This window comes from Mchenga conophoros, linkage group LG8 (genome assembly GCF_057382185.1).
Source record: "Mchenga conophoros isolate Kocher_MC1m ecotype Shallow Benthic linkage group LG8, M_conophoros_male_GT1.1, whole genome shotgun sequence".
Classification (NCBI taxonomy): Eukaryota; Metazoa; Chordata; class Actinopteri; order Cichliformes; family Cichlidae; genus Mchenga; species Mchenga conophoros.
This window is the reverse complement of record NC_140533.1, coordinates 1,762,965-1,777,289: the sequence shown is the minus strand read 5'-3', so window position 1 is coordinate 1,777,289 and position 14,325 is coordinate 1,762,965. Positions and strand designations below refer to the sequence as shown.

The 14,325-nt window shown below is 45.6% G+C and overlaps 2 protein-coding genes across 4 annotated transcripts; both read right to left on the bottom strand.

Moving 5' to 3' along the window:
- Window positions 1-572: 572 nt before the first annotated feature.
- On the bottom strand, window positions 573-8,026 carry hhex (hematopoietically expressed homeobox). Its single transcript, XM_085283562.1, has 4 exons — window positions 5,720-8,026; window positions 1,954-2,132; window positions 1,399-1,449; window positions 573-1,300 (listed from the first exon to the last, which is right to left on the bottom strand). The coding sequence occupies exons 1-4, from the start codon at window positions 6,108-6,110 to the stop codon at window positions 1,052-1,054; spliced, it is 870 nt and encodes a 289-aa protein (XP_085139688.1). The 5' UTR covers window positions 6,111-8,026; the 3' UTR covers window positions 573-1,051.
- Window positions 8,027-8,357: 331 nt separating this feature from the next.
- trub1 (TruB pseudouridine (psi) synthase family member 1) lies at window positions 8,358-14,317 on the bottom strand. 3 transcript variants are annotated; one of them, XM_085283564.1, is made up of 8 exons: window positions 14,078-14,317; window positions 13,893-13,991; window positions 11,584-11,639; window positions 10,907-10,982; window positions 10,721-10,793; window positions 9,189-9,328; window positions 9,050-9,106; window positions 8,358-8,975 (listed from the first exon to the last, which is right to left on the bottom strand). In XM_085283564.1, the coding sequence occupies exons 1-8, from the start codon at window positions 14,223-14,225 to the stop codon at window positions 8,794-8,796; spliced, it is 831 nt and encodes a 276-aa protein (XP_085139690.1). In that variant the 5' UTR covers window positions 14,226-14,317; the 3' UTR covers window positions 8,358-8,793. The 3 variants fall into 3 exon arrangements, with proteins under 3 accessions (XP_085139690.1, XP_085139689.1, XP_085139691.1); XM_085283563.1 differs by having other exon boundaries at window positions 10,901-10,982; window positions 14,078-14,310; XM_085283565.1 differs by lacking the exons at window positions 13,893-13,991; window positions 14,078-14,317 and adding an exon at window positions 11,999-13,873 and having other exon boundaries at window positions 10,901-10,982.
- Between the last annotated feature and the right edge of the window lie 8 nt (window positions 14,318-14,325).

Below are 14,325 nucleotides of genomic sequence, written 5' to 3'. Positions count from 1 at the left end.
CTGTAGTAAAAGAATTAGAGGCTATAACCAGCACAGCCACACATCTAACACATCGTAATGTCCTGTAATGTGGCTGCTGCTGTTTTATGAGATAAACCTTTAACCAATCAGAAACGAAAATGTGAAAATAAACAAACAAAAGGAGAAAAGTCTCAGATCTGCAGGTACACAAAAAACTACCGCGTTGGATATAAACATGTGCAAAATATATATTCAGGCTTAATGTGTAACAGACACAATATGACGTGTGTATGAAGTTTGTTCTATCATTCTGCACTACAGCTCAGCGTTTAGACACGACGTGTCGCACTTTTACTCGCACTGATTCTTTGTTAAATGTACTTCTGTTAAACGTCCGAATAATGAGTGAGTTTGAACCTGACCAGAGCGCGTCGGTTCTTGTTGTTTTGGGTTTTCTGTGATTATTTGGACTGATTATAATTCTTCCTGCTTCTTGGCGGATCTTTCACGCGTTGCTGGATGTGCGAGAAATGCTTCATTTACAACGTTTCATTTTCAGACAGCAGAGAAAAGAGTTCACAGACCAGCTGAGCTGCATCCAAACGTTTGGATTGATTGTCAGAAAATAGTTTATTAGACATCAAACAAAACTGAATTTGCGCTACATTGATTATTTAATAAAATGTCACATAAAAAACACACGCCGACACACACACACGCAAAACAAAACAAAAAGAACTAAAAAACACGCTATAAAAACACGTATATGCTACAGTACAGAGAAACTGATCTACAGGCATACTATTCATCTGAAGAACATCTCTCTCTCTCACACACACACACACACACACACACACACACACACACACACACACACACACACACAAAATTACGCATATGTACACAGGTTCAACAAAGAAGACAGTTCTGATGAAAGGCACTCGGGTTTGAGGGGCTGACTTGTCTTAGTATTACATCCGGAACCAGTCTATCAATCTGCAAGTCACCAGGCTGGAGGAGGAGGAGGAAGGAGTTACAGCGACGCATGAGAGCTTCAGTGTCTGAGGCAGATCTTTATGGAGCCTGTGTTTCAGAACTGGGGGTTTAGTGTGAAGTCCTCGTCGTCCTCTATGTCCAGTTCTTGGTCTGTGTCGTCTGACACGTCAGAGTCCAGCTCTGTGTGGGCCTGCTGTCGGGACACACAGTGTCCCGCTTGCGCCAACTCGGGGGCCGAGCCTGGCTGCCTCTGCTCCTGGTTCTGGATTCCGGCAGCCTCTATCATCTCATCTCCTTTCTTACCTCTGGAACTGTTATCCTCCACCTCCCTCTTAGGATTCTCCTGGTGAAAGCGAACCCCGTGGATTAGGAGACGGTACGAGTGTATTGTATATGAAGGAGTGAAAGGAAGGTAGGGCGACATCAGTCACCGCTGCTCACCTGCTTTAGTCTTCGCCACTTCGCACGTCGATTTTGGAACCAGGTTTTAACCTGAAAGGAAATGTTCAAAAAAGAAAGAAATGAATGATCTTCCTTCTTTAAATATTAAAACTCTGAAAGGATGTTTCTTATGCGCAAACTCGTCCGTAAGATTTCTGGCGTCAATTAAAAATTCGGTTTGTCCGCTGTTCACGTGGAAGCGGTTTAAATTCATTTTGGATCAAGGCCACATTGAATCAAATCAGCACGCAGCACAAATATTACACACACACACACACACACACACACACACACACACACACACACACACACACACACACACACACACACACACACCCATCGGTAATTCGCTACAAATTCCAACCATTCGCAGCCAGTAAATAGCTTTCTAGTAATAAAGTAGCAAAATCTAGTGTTATGCTACATTTCAAAAACGGAATAAATAAATGCATAAAAGTGTTTCATCGAAAATTGCGGCCGATCCTCCGGAGATCCTTCCAAACAGCTGCAGGCCATTACGGCACATGTGTGTGAGCCAGACCGGGCTCCGCTCACCTGTCTCTCGCTGAGCTGCAGCATCTTGGCCAGGCGTTTCCTCTCCGGAGGTGACAGGTACTTCTGCGTCTCAAACTTCTTCTCCAGCTCGATGGTCTGGTCGTTGGAGAAGCGCACCTGGCCGCCTTTTCTCTTATGTAAGGGCCGCTGGATGAACGGCGTCCACAGCAGAGGCTTCCCTGTGGAGAGATCCCACAGAATGCACCGTGTTTGAAATACATGAAATAAAACGAAATATTTATTTCTGGCTGTGACAAACCTGCCCGCTGTCGAAAAAGAAGCTACAGCATATAAACCTTCCTGCTGCCATCTGACATGAAACGAATTAACAAAACACGCTAGTACGCGACAGAAACACGGTACATTTGTACTGTGTTATATTAGGCCCACTGACGGCATTTTCACTCACGTGAAAAACGTGAATACGCGTTTGAACTCTTGCGATAAGTGAATTTTATCCACAAACATTTTCATTAAAAGCTCCGGAGCTGACGGTACAGCCTATACGCAGACATGCGCAGTGCAGAGACATCGAAAAATCGAACTATTCGGTCACAGAGAGAAGACGTGTTTTAGACTGTGGCCTCTCCCGGTCACCAGACAGCTGCGGACTCCAATGTGGAAAAGTTTGAGAGTTTATTATTTTTCAGGATTAATTATTGGATAACTATTATTTGGATTTATGTATTTATTTATTTATTTATTTATTTATTAATTATTATTATTATTATTATTATTATTATTATTATTAATAATAATAATAATAATTATTATTATTATTATTATTATTATTACTATTATTACTATTATTAATAATAATAATAATAATAATAATAATAATAATAATAATAATAATTATTATTATTATTATTATTATTATTATTATTGTTATTATTATTATTATTACTATTATTATTATTATTATTATTATTATGTAACAGATGTAAAACTGTAATGAAGAATTTCTGATGGACAGGGCATAAACAGGAAGAAAAAGTGGAGACTATTAGTTACTAAATAGTGGGAAATGTGCGGGATTAAATAAGCTTGCGCTTCTTTCTACTGCATTGTGAAATAAATGTAAGTTATTTATAATTATTATTGTTTTGTTTGTCTCTTTTTTCTCTGTTGTTGTTATAATATTTTAACATGTTCAAAATAAAGATTTCATACAAATACAAATGATTATTATTATGATTATTATGATGTTTTACGTGTTTGTTGTTTTACACCGGTGCTGATTTTAATGAGGTTCAAAATCTCCAAAAGTCTCGATGTGCTTTTCAAAGTTTATACCCTAAAACTCGATTAGAAATGAACATAATTCCTAATTTACTGCGGATTAATGAGGGGAAAGGATCGGTGCTGTTGAAGAGATTTATTGGAGCGCAAGGCCGCTGGGTGCAATCAGAGGTGCTTTTGTCCTGTCTGCTTTCCTCCCCGGGTGATGGCCGGGAACAAACAACGGCAGCCTGCAGCCTGCTGCGAGCTGTCTTTTCAGGAAGGTCGTGACAGTGAAAACTATGGCCAAATATCCGCTTCATGTGCTTCCTGCTTTGCGGTGTGATTATAGGCAATGGCATCCACCAACAGACACTCCTGTGCTCAGCTCTGACACAATATGAATGTTTGTGGTCGAAACTGCTGTCAAAGACCTTCTTATTGCTGCGCTTTTCCTAAGGAAGTTAGCCAATCCAGCCCCAAGAGACACTGAGCGAAAATACAAGTAGCCTACAGGAAAGGTTGAGTAAAAATCAATTTGCGGCGAAAATGAAGGAAATGACATCAAATGAAACATTTTCACTGAATATGTGAGAAGTTTGTGTTCGTGCCGTTTACGCTCGGCTAATAAAGATCTGTGAAACTGGAATGATAAGCGCTAACTCGTTATAATTGTGGTAATTAAGCACGCGCACTCACAGTTTTTGTTGGCTTTGTGTTACTTTGTAACTTTCTGCCGTTGGCGCGCGCAGACAGTCTCATCAAATCAGAGTATTAACGTGATCGCTGTAAATAGATGCACAGATGTGGCGGTTGGGATAGCTCGTTAATAACAGTTTCATAAAACTGTGAGTGACGGAGATCGGAACATAAGCGGGCCTGAAAGCGCGCACTGCGGGCTGCTTAAAATAGCCAGAGGAGGTGTGCGCGGTATTTATAGAGCACAGCTTCTTTAATCCGCTGTTCGACAAGACATATCATACGAGATGATTACAGATGATTGTAGGCGCTGAAACCAATCATTGTTCTCCTCCGGCAATCTCAGCTCGTGCTTGTTTGTCGTCTGTCTGAAAGGTCAGCTCAGTTGGGAGGACACGACTGTAGCTGCTGTTAGGAGGACTTTATCTTTCTCATAAGTCCCCATTAGCTCTCTGTTTGCCTTATTTTCTTCTCGCCGCCAACCATAAAGAAAGTCAGCCACATCCTCGCGAGCCCGGCAGAGGAAGTGCAACAATATGTGAAAAACGGATCCCGGGCTATCAGAGGCCGAGTGTTTCCTGAATATGTCTGTATTGAGGATGTCGATAAAATAATCAGCAGCGTGCAGCGGGCTCCCGAGGAAGCGGCTGGCCGGGGTGAGACAGGAAAACATTTAACAGCTTCTGAAACCAGATTTACTCCTATCGACAGGCTCACAGCTTCCGCTATGAACGGAAAAAGGCCCGGCTTGTTCAGCAGCACACAGTCAGACGGTCCGCTTGTCACACTATACTTAAGAGGACCATCACTTCTGGCCTCTAACACGGCGCGCAGCGTGTGTGATGGCTTCAAGCACCCCGGGAACATCATGTAAAGCAGCTTTCACGGCTCCATACTCACACAGCCGATTTCACTAATACTGCTAATAATTATTATCATAATAATGATAATAAAAGACTTGTGGTAAGCTCATGGTCAGTCAATACCCTAGAGAAAAATAACCCAACTACTTGGTGCTCAAAAGTATATGACGCACACACACACACGCACAGCAGTGAAATAACAAGTGATTTAGGGCCTGGCTATGTTTTAGTCACTGGCTGACTCGGTCCTCTGATGTTTCAGAACAATGGGAGTCAGGAAAACGAGTCAAGGTTGCCATGCACCTCCCTATCACCACCAGCAGCAGCACACTGAATGGATATGCCTGCTGCTATTGTGGCCCCAAATACGTCTGTCACAATAACAATGTGACTCATGTGTGCGTGGTCGCGCATCGTGCACAAATGTTCTTGTGAGACCAAAATGAGCTGAAGGCTTCGCGAAGACGCACAAAGTGTGTCCTCGACTCTAAAGTGTGTTTAAGAGGAGCAGTGCAAGTGTAGATGATCTTGAGTTCGACATGCATGACCAAGCGTGATGCTTATGCAAAAATGGTTTCGCTGGGACTGAAACGAAGCTTGTGAAGACATTAAAGTTTTCATGCAAAGAGCAGAAAGTTGTCTTACTGCCACATCATCCAAGTGTATATGTTGCCGCGAACAGATTTCAGGTTCACCTAAATTGTCACTGAGCGATATAATGTCCAATAATATATGATTTATTCATTTTACAATGCAAATTGTGAATATATGACCTTAACTATTTTAAGGGTCCTGATTTCCAGTGAAATAAAACCAGCAGTGCAGACTTGAGGAACTGAGTTTAACTGGCGCATTTCCACACAGGAAAACAAGAAACGTGATGCTGGCTGTCTGACGGCAAGGCAGCAGAAAAGGAGAAAATGGATATGTTTGCTAACAAATGATAAGACCAATATCAATGATGGAAATGAAATGGAACTCACCGAGAGGGTCGTGCCTGAGCAGCGCCTGTGCGTACTCCCCCATGGAGCGGTGGTGTTGCTGGTGAAACGGGTAAAAGGAGCCGGTGAAAGCCCCCGCCGAGGCGTACGTCGCCGTCAGCGCAGCGTGGTGGGACAGCGCGGGGTGGATCGGCGTGGGTTCATAAATCGGGGTTCTGTACGGCGAGATCAAACTTTTGAAGGACGAGTTGGGAGACGGGAGAGTCGGCGTGGGGATGACCGGAGTGGAGCAGGAAGATGAAGACGTTGGCGATGAAGAATAGGACGGAGATGTGGAGGTGGTGGTGGAGGTCCTCCCCAGAATGTCCTCGATGTAGAAGGGGGTCGGGTGTGCCGGCTGAATTGGGGTCGGTGCGTAAAGCGGGACGCTCATGATGCCGATCACCGCTGCTGCGCACTGGATCCAAACTAGGGGAGAGCTTCGCGTCTTTAGTCCCGCAGCCTTCCTCTTTCTATCACAGCAACTTTTTATGAGCCGCGCTAACCTCTGCTCAGCCAGTCCCGAAACACAACGACCAGAGCCTGTTTCCGAGCTGCTCGGGAGACCGTTACACTGTTTTAGTGTCCATCAGGTTGCTGCGGAGCTGCCACTCTGTTCAACTGTTGCTGCTGTTATCTGTCTGCAGCCGAAGGAGGGAGGAGATAAGTGGACGGCCAACTTCCTGCAGGTGGCCGGCGGCCGTTTCTGATTGGCTTGCACGCAGTTCTTAACGAACTCCACAGTGGTCGGATGACAGGAGAGGGGAGATAATTGTGTTTCAGAAGAATCGACGCGACGCAAACAGGTAATCAGAAAACAGACGAATGTAATGGAACAGAGCCGGCGCTGAGAGTAGCTGGGTCTGAAAATGCAAGTACGGGCCCGCTCACACTTCAGCCTCCTCACGGTCACACTCCTAAGAGTGTACACCGCCCATAATGTTTGAGTAAAAGTCACACTCCTACTCAGCTCAAAACTGTTTGCATTTACCCAAAGCACCTCAATCAAAACTTGCATGCAAAATCATATTACTGGATCATGGCCGAATAATGAGTGAACATCCGTTTATTGTTGCAGTATCTGCACTGCTGTGTCATATATGTATTAGCACAGTGATATGTGTAACTCGGCACAATAAGAAATACGTTTTCACGTAAATGAAATATAAGAGCACATGCACTGTTACACAGGAGGAGCGTACAGCGTTTTCGTGACCTTGTCTGTTAGCAGTCTCAGATGATTTAATGGTAACTTTGAGGAGATTTTGCATTAGAGCCGGGCTTTCAAAGATAAGATAAGTGTGATTTGAAATGATAGTTCTCACTGGTTTTGCTCCAGGAAGTATCATGTCACAAGTCAGCGGATTGGCCCACGAGGGTAGCTGTCCAACTGTTTAGGTTCTCCCAGCCAGAGATCGGCATCATTGCTTTATGCAAAAAGACATTCCCCGTGGTTTGGCACCACGCTGAAGTGAGACAGTTAGGCAAAGAGCGCGATGATCCACTTGTGTGAATAACATTTCTTTGGCAACATTGTTTTTAAAAATGTTGAACAAATGTTGAATGTCAGATGGAAAACCCACGTGAACAGAGCACAGACAGCACGCAGCGCTGCTTTTATACCCACACACACACCTTTGTGTAGTCAAACGGGCCGCAGCCTTATCTTAACAGTGTAATAGAGGCCGACTGCGATCCACGGCCCCAACGTTGCAGCTCAATCAAGTGGGATTAACTCCTGATTTGAATGTTTGGAGTTTTCCTGTGAAATCCACTGTGGGATGAGATAACAATAAACGCTCGTGTATGTAACGGCTCACTAAGTGATTGGACCGGAGACTTCTGCTTTAGTCACAGCGGGGCCCAGCTGCACGCGCGCAGGGCCTCGCGACATTTTATCATCACGCGAGTTCATTAATCGTCGCTGGAAACGGCGACTCGCACCTGGGAGCCGGACGACGGCGTTTATCTGCTCGCTCCCCGAAACCAGCCGCCGGCTCGATTTCCTGGCGCGCGCCCCCGTCTGCCAACTTTCTAACGGCTGTAATTTAGATAAAGTGGAGCAAACAGCCTTAAAGACATCAAAGACATCCACAAAACGGCTAATATTTGGACTGAGACAATCATTGCAGCTCATTGATCCGGCCAGCCTCCCGTGGCGTCAGACTCCGGGCCAAAAACCGCTGATAACTCGAGTGAGCCGCCCCCCGGCAGCTGGCGCCATATATCTGCCATTGTCAGTGCAAGCCACTCAGTCTCCTCCTCACGAGTCAACAGTATCCCGATTATCAAACGCATCGGGATGTGCCCGGCCTTCCTTTGTTCGAGTTTGGAATGACCGAGGAAACGTAACCATGAGAAACGGCACAGAGCATGCGCTATGGAAGCAGCAGGTGATACTCGGAAAATTAGAATAAGTATAACCATGCATACGCACTCTGTACTTGGTTTGGGCCCCTTTTGCACGAATTACTGCCTCGATGCAGCGTGGCGTGGATGCTACCAGCTGTGGCGCTGCTGAGGTGTTACGGAAGATTGTGGCCACACTTTGCACGATATTTGAATTCCTCGAGTTTCACCTGTGGATGTCTTCATTGTAGTGGGAAGCTTAGAGGCAAAGAAATAACAGTCCACGCGTGAGTTTGGACGAGCCCAGGGGGCTTTTTTACTTAATCATGTGCATCACTGCACTGAGCAGGACTCAAGGAAGACTTTGTAAAAGACATTTTTACAACAGTGAACAGGCAGCCGATAAAAACAAATCAGATCCTAAACTTACAACAAAAACTTCACAGGTGTTCGGTGCCACAGACACTGATCTCGCCGTTCCCTCGCAGCTCCTCGCCGATCGTACGATCAGGTTATTTACTCTTCACAAATCTGTGCAGGTCCAGCAACATGGTAACCTGCTGAGTCTCCTTTGCTCCCGTTTCTCATTATATGACTGTTTGCTTTACAACTTTTAATGTAAGGTGTCATGATGTTCAAACTTTAACTAAAACTGAAGAGTATGAACCAAAAATCTGTCTTTACATGAAAGGAAACCCCTTCCTCTTCCCTCTGCATCCTGGTCCCGGTCAGGTGACTACCTTCTTTGGCTTCGGATGATCCTCCTCCGGGTCTCCCTCTGAGCAGGTCTTCAGCGAGCGCAAGACGTGTTCCAGCGTCCACTGCTCCTCGTGTAAGGCGTGCTCCTCCAGAGTGAACGGACCCTGCTTTGTTCTGACCAGCTCCTTCACATGAGCGCAAGAGGACAGAGCTGCAGCACACAGACAGCGTTACTCAGCAACACGCCGTCGATGGAAAGGTGAAACAGGTGGAAGGCAGTCTCACCTTTTCCCAGGTCATCCACCAAACTTCTGACATAGAACCCACCACCACACTCAATATCTGCAACATGAAGGAAAGCGAAACATTCAGCCAAAGAGGACACAACACCTAAAAGCCTGTTGTGTGATGCAGCGTGTCGAACCCAGAGTGAAGAGAGGAGGCTTGAACTCCTGCAGGGTCAGGCTGTGCACCGTGACGGGCCTGGCCGGTTTGGCATCGACCTTGTGACCTTTCTTCAGCAGGACAGACAGACGTTGGCCATCCTTTTTTAATGCCGAGTATCTAAAACGATTATAAGAAAAGAGTTGGTTACAAAATACACACATTTAGCACCAAGAACTGTTTTTATGTGAACTCCATGTATAATGACACAAAGGCACTGCTTCCTGCATCAGTGGGAATCAGCACTGCAGTGAGCAAACAGTGACCTCCAGAGGCTTCATAGGTCACTGCGCTACACTAATAAGACGAAAAACCCTCAAATGTTTAAAGAACTGGACCATTGAGAGGCCTTTCATTCATTCTCCCAGGGGACACGAACGGCATTAAAGGACACACGATCGGTTTACTGCAGCTGGACATTTAGATCTCAGAGCCTCTTCACACAGAACTGGGTCCACACATCACTTCTTAGCCTTTACAACAATTAGTCATTACGGCTCTCTGATCATATCATTAACCTGTAACATGCCATCAAACTGGCTGCACATTCAGAGAAAACTGGTTTCAGTTCAGCCACTTGTTGAAGCCTCTGGCGTCTACTGCAGCGTGTTGTGCGCTCTGCCGTGAAGGCGATTGGCTGCAGACTCCCATCTCTGCAGGGCCTGTGCGCCTCCAGCACACTGGGGCGTGCAGCTGGGATCTCAGCTGACCCTTCTCACCCTGGACTCAGTCTGTTAGACCTGCTCCCCTCAGGCAGGAGGCTCCGGCCCAGTCGCACCAGAACCTCATCATAAGAACAGTTTCTCCTCTGCTGTTGGACACATGAACAGTAACATAAGACTGGTCCCACCCCAAACACATGGCCCCATACTTCTCTGCATCTGTTCCACTTTTGCACTCATGTATATAGTAATCTGCTTAGCACTTTTCATTTTTATGTTTATTTAAGTGTTTGCCTTCATTTCCTAATGTTGGAAAGCTGCTCAACATTTGGCAATAAAACCTTTTCTGATTCTGATCTTTGCTTGTGTAGACTCAAAATGATGACACGGCTAATGTCCCTCAGAAAATGGAAACAGCTTCTCCACACATGGATGTGTAGGCCTACTTTAACAATCACACTCATTTTTGTGGTTCCCTGATTTGAATTTTCCTGCTGCATCAGCCAACCTGGCACATTCCTGTGATAAAGCTGGTGAACCGTGCAAAGCTGTCATCGCGCCTCTGAGTTCAATTCATGCACCTTCATGTAAGGTAAGCATCGAACCACTGCACCACGGAGCCACTAAATGACTGCAACCCCCAAAAAGGAAGCTCACATGAACCCCACGTTTATGCATCTACCATCAAATCCAACACCATCCCAAACAAGCGCAGTAACAGAGGACGTGAAGTCCTGAGCTGCTGCTCGGAAAGTTTAGGTTTCGTTTTCTGTAAAAGAAGATTTCATCTTAAGAAATAAACGTTTCGTTTGATCTAATTAAAGCTTCAGACGTTTGGATGTTGACTCACAGCGGAGGCACTTGCATGATGTCACCAGTGAAAGCTTTCAGCTTTTCCTCGACGTCCAGCCTGGTTATGTGTTCTAGAAAATGTATGAAAACATGACTCACTGAGAGACAGACGGTAAAGGAGAAACCGAAGTTTGCAGATTATCCTGCTGTGTCGATGGATCTGAAAGATCGAATTTACCAAAACCTTTCTCCAGAGTCACGCTGCCGGTGGCATCAAGAGTGTCTGTTGCTTTTCCAAACTCTCCAACGGCAACGTATTTCTGAAAAACACACAGCATGTGTCACGTTTGTGTCACACCAAGTTCATCCACAGTTAACAAGTTACAGGAATCATTCATGCATTTGTCATCGCAGACATCTAAAGTTCACGAGGCGTTCGGGTCTGTTGAGAAGCTGTATTGTATACACAATGTCCTTATCAATAGATTTGCATGTATACTTGTACCTAAAAAAAAGTGCTTCTCTACACACGCAGAGGTTTGTGTTGTGGTTTCTAACAGCTCGTTAGTACCTGTTAGATCTGCTACCATGAAAGCAGGAACAGACCAATCAGCACGTATCGACACAATGCTAGAAGTTCATGGGGGAAACAGACTTCACTGTGACACAAACTAAAGGACGCGTCGTTTTATTTGGAACATGTCAGTGTGCATCTGCTAAACCAACATGTTTGGCTTCATCCAGGTGACGACATACGGTAGAGTCAGAGCCTGGCTGTGCTCGTCAGCATGCACAATAAACAACAATCAGACACGCGCAGCAGTGCAGCTCTAACCTGCATTCATGCCTCGCACTTTTCACCAGACGTCAAGGTTTAATGCACATTTTAGTTTCGTTCAAACAGCAGTGAAGCAAACTGACCTTTGACCCAGTCAACATTGTGCTGAGCATTTTGGTGCCGTTCCCAACACCAACAACTGAAACAAAGAGAGTCCAATGATTAAAGTCCTGCTAGCGCCCCCCACAGGTTGAAGTGTTCACTGAACTCACTTTTAATTCATTCATCAAAGTTCACCAAACTCAGAATATACTGAAACATTTATATTTAGTGCTCATCTTCGTGCTTTGTTAAGTTGATAACAACCTTTATTCCCTTCTTCATGACATCATCACCTGGGACTTTGCAAGCAGCAGTGAAGCGGCTGCTTTTCCCTCAGACTGACCCAACATCACCTCAAGGTTCAAGGTTCTTTATTATTTGTCACATGCATAGTTATACAAGTATAACACACAGTGAAATGTAGCTGACTGACTGAACAGCTTTTCTTATGCTTACGGACGAGGTGGAGGCGTGCTCTCGTCTCGCTGTGCTGCGGGGCGCAAATCAGACAACACGGCATCGTGCTGCAGGATGTTGTAGCAGCCATGCTGGTTAAGAGCCGTCTTCCTTGGGCGAGACGCTTCACCCGTTGCCTACTGGTGGTGGTCAGAGGGCCCGGTGGCGCCAGTGTCCGGCAGCCTCGCCTCTGTCAGTGCGCCCCAGGGTGGCTGTGGCTACAATGTAGCTGCCATCACCAGTGTGTGAATGTGTGGATGACTGGATGTGTAAAGCGCTTTGGGGTCCTTAGGGACTAGAAAAGCGCTGTACAAATACAGACCATTTAATTCAACCACAGTGAATTAATTTTTCCTAAAATTATGGGTGTGGCCACTTTGCCAGACGTACCAGCACAATCAGCAGGGTTGTCTGGCAGGTTCATCTCTGCTAACTGGAGTCAATGGACCGGCCTCCTGCACTTTTAGCTGCATAGGTGCTTTATAAAACACTTTAATAAAGACAAGAACTACAGTTGGGCTCATAGGTTATAAGGAAAATCGAGTCCTATGATATCATTGTTCAACGACAGTGGTTTAACTTGCATTTGAAGGAGGCCATCGTTGATTTAAAAAGCACAAAAACAAAATACAGCTATCAGAGAGCAAATTACCAATGTAGTCCATTCTTAAAAAGATGGAAGCACGGGCCGCCCAGAAACACCTAAAGGCCCAAAAAACACTGAAGAAAATTTAAATGAATTCTTCATTTGAAGAAATAAAAATCCTGACAAAACATCGACTCAAGTCCCAAAAACAGTTGAAGAGCTCGGCCTGTCATTGTTAAAACCTACACCATGGTGCAAACCACTGGTTACACTCAAGACCAAGAAGGCCGGACTGCATCTGCCAGGAAACATTTAAAAGTCACAGTTCTGGAGAAAAAAATCCCAGGTTGTCAGGTGAAACTGAGATAAATTTGTACAAAAACGATGGCAAGACAAAAAGTATCCAGAAGGAACTGAAGCATTATCTGTCAAACATGCTGGAAGCAGCATTATGGGCTTGTATGGCTGCCAGTGGAACTGTGCCACTTAAAGATGGTGTGACTGCTGACAAAGCAGCTCAGAGTTAGACAACCTGGGACAGCCTGTTCTACACTGCAGAAATGCAGGAAAAACACCTGATAGATCTAACGAGGTGCCCATAGACACTGAAGCTGTTTCCACTGGCACCTTGATGGAAGTGAGAGAGAAGGAAAGACAGGAGTGTGGAGGTGCTGCCTGAACATCATCTGTGATATCAGTACACCTCTCCAAGGTTGTGTTAAAAGTCCACCGGCCTCGCTCCTACACAGGTGGGTCATCTGGACCATTCCACTCTTCATAGAGGATGACGGGCCAGCACCAGGGGTACACTGCTTATGAGGAACATAGCTACATATCAAAACAATAAGAAGATCAGATTTCATGACTTTACTATATTTTATCCATAGAAAAACAGCAAGCATGTTGTCATAGAAAATGCAGGAGTCACGATGTCGCGGACTTTCCCAGGACACGCGTGGGTAGAAAAATGTGCAAAAGAAAAGAAAATGCACCTGTTACAGAAAAATGTTAAAGTCTTGAAAAAACAACTTCTAGACAAACGACAGTGTACGTCTCAGGGATTTGAGATTGTTATCAACATAAATCTATTTGATCTTAACTCTGTATAAAACGCCCCCAGACATGCATGACTGGAGCAGCCCTGGAGGTCGGGCCCTGCCGGTGCTTTACCGATGCACCCTGCCGGTGCACCCTCCAGTAAACACGGAGGGTGGGACTGACCCCCTCTCCCCCCTCCTCCCAGGGCAGGAATGACAACAGTCGCGCGTGGCCCAGCACCGGGACGTGAGCGCTAGCCTAGCCGCTTACCCAGCACCCCGCTGGCAGCGCTGTCCAGCGTCCCTCCGTGTCCCATCTTCAGGCTCTGGTTCTTCCTCTTCCGCGGGTTTGGATTTTTGACTCCCGCCTCTGAAAGATAAAGCGACACAAACGGTTTACGGTCAGCTTTCCGCAAACACCGGGCTGGACGTCCTGCTGCTGTTTGGTCCCGTTACCCTTGAGCAAAGCTTCCTTGAGTACATTTAACACGTCCGCGGAGGTCGGCCCTTGTTTTTTATATATCGCAAACAATCCGTTTAACGCCTGTAGTTGCGACAAAGAACTAGTTATCGCAGGGACGGTGTTACTGACGCTCCCGGACATGCTCGTTTCTCTTTTCTTTGGCTAATGTCCATCTTCTTCTTTTACCCTCAGTGGCAACTATGCGACCCGTTGTTGTCTTTACTGCCCCCTGCTGGTTGAG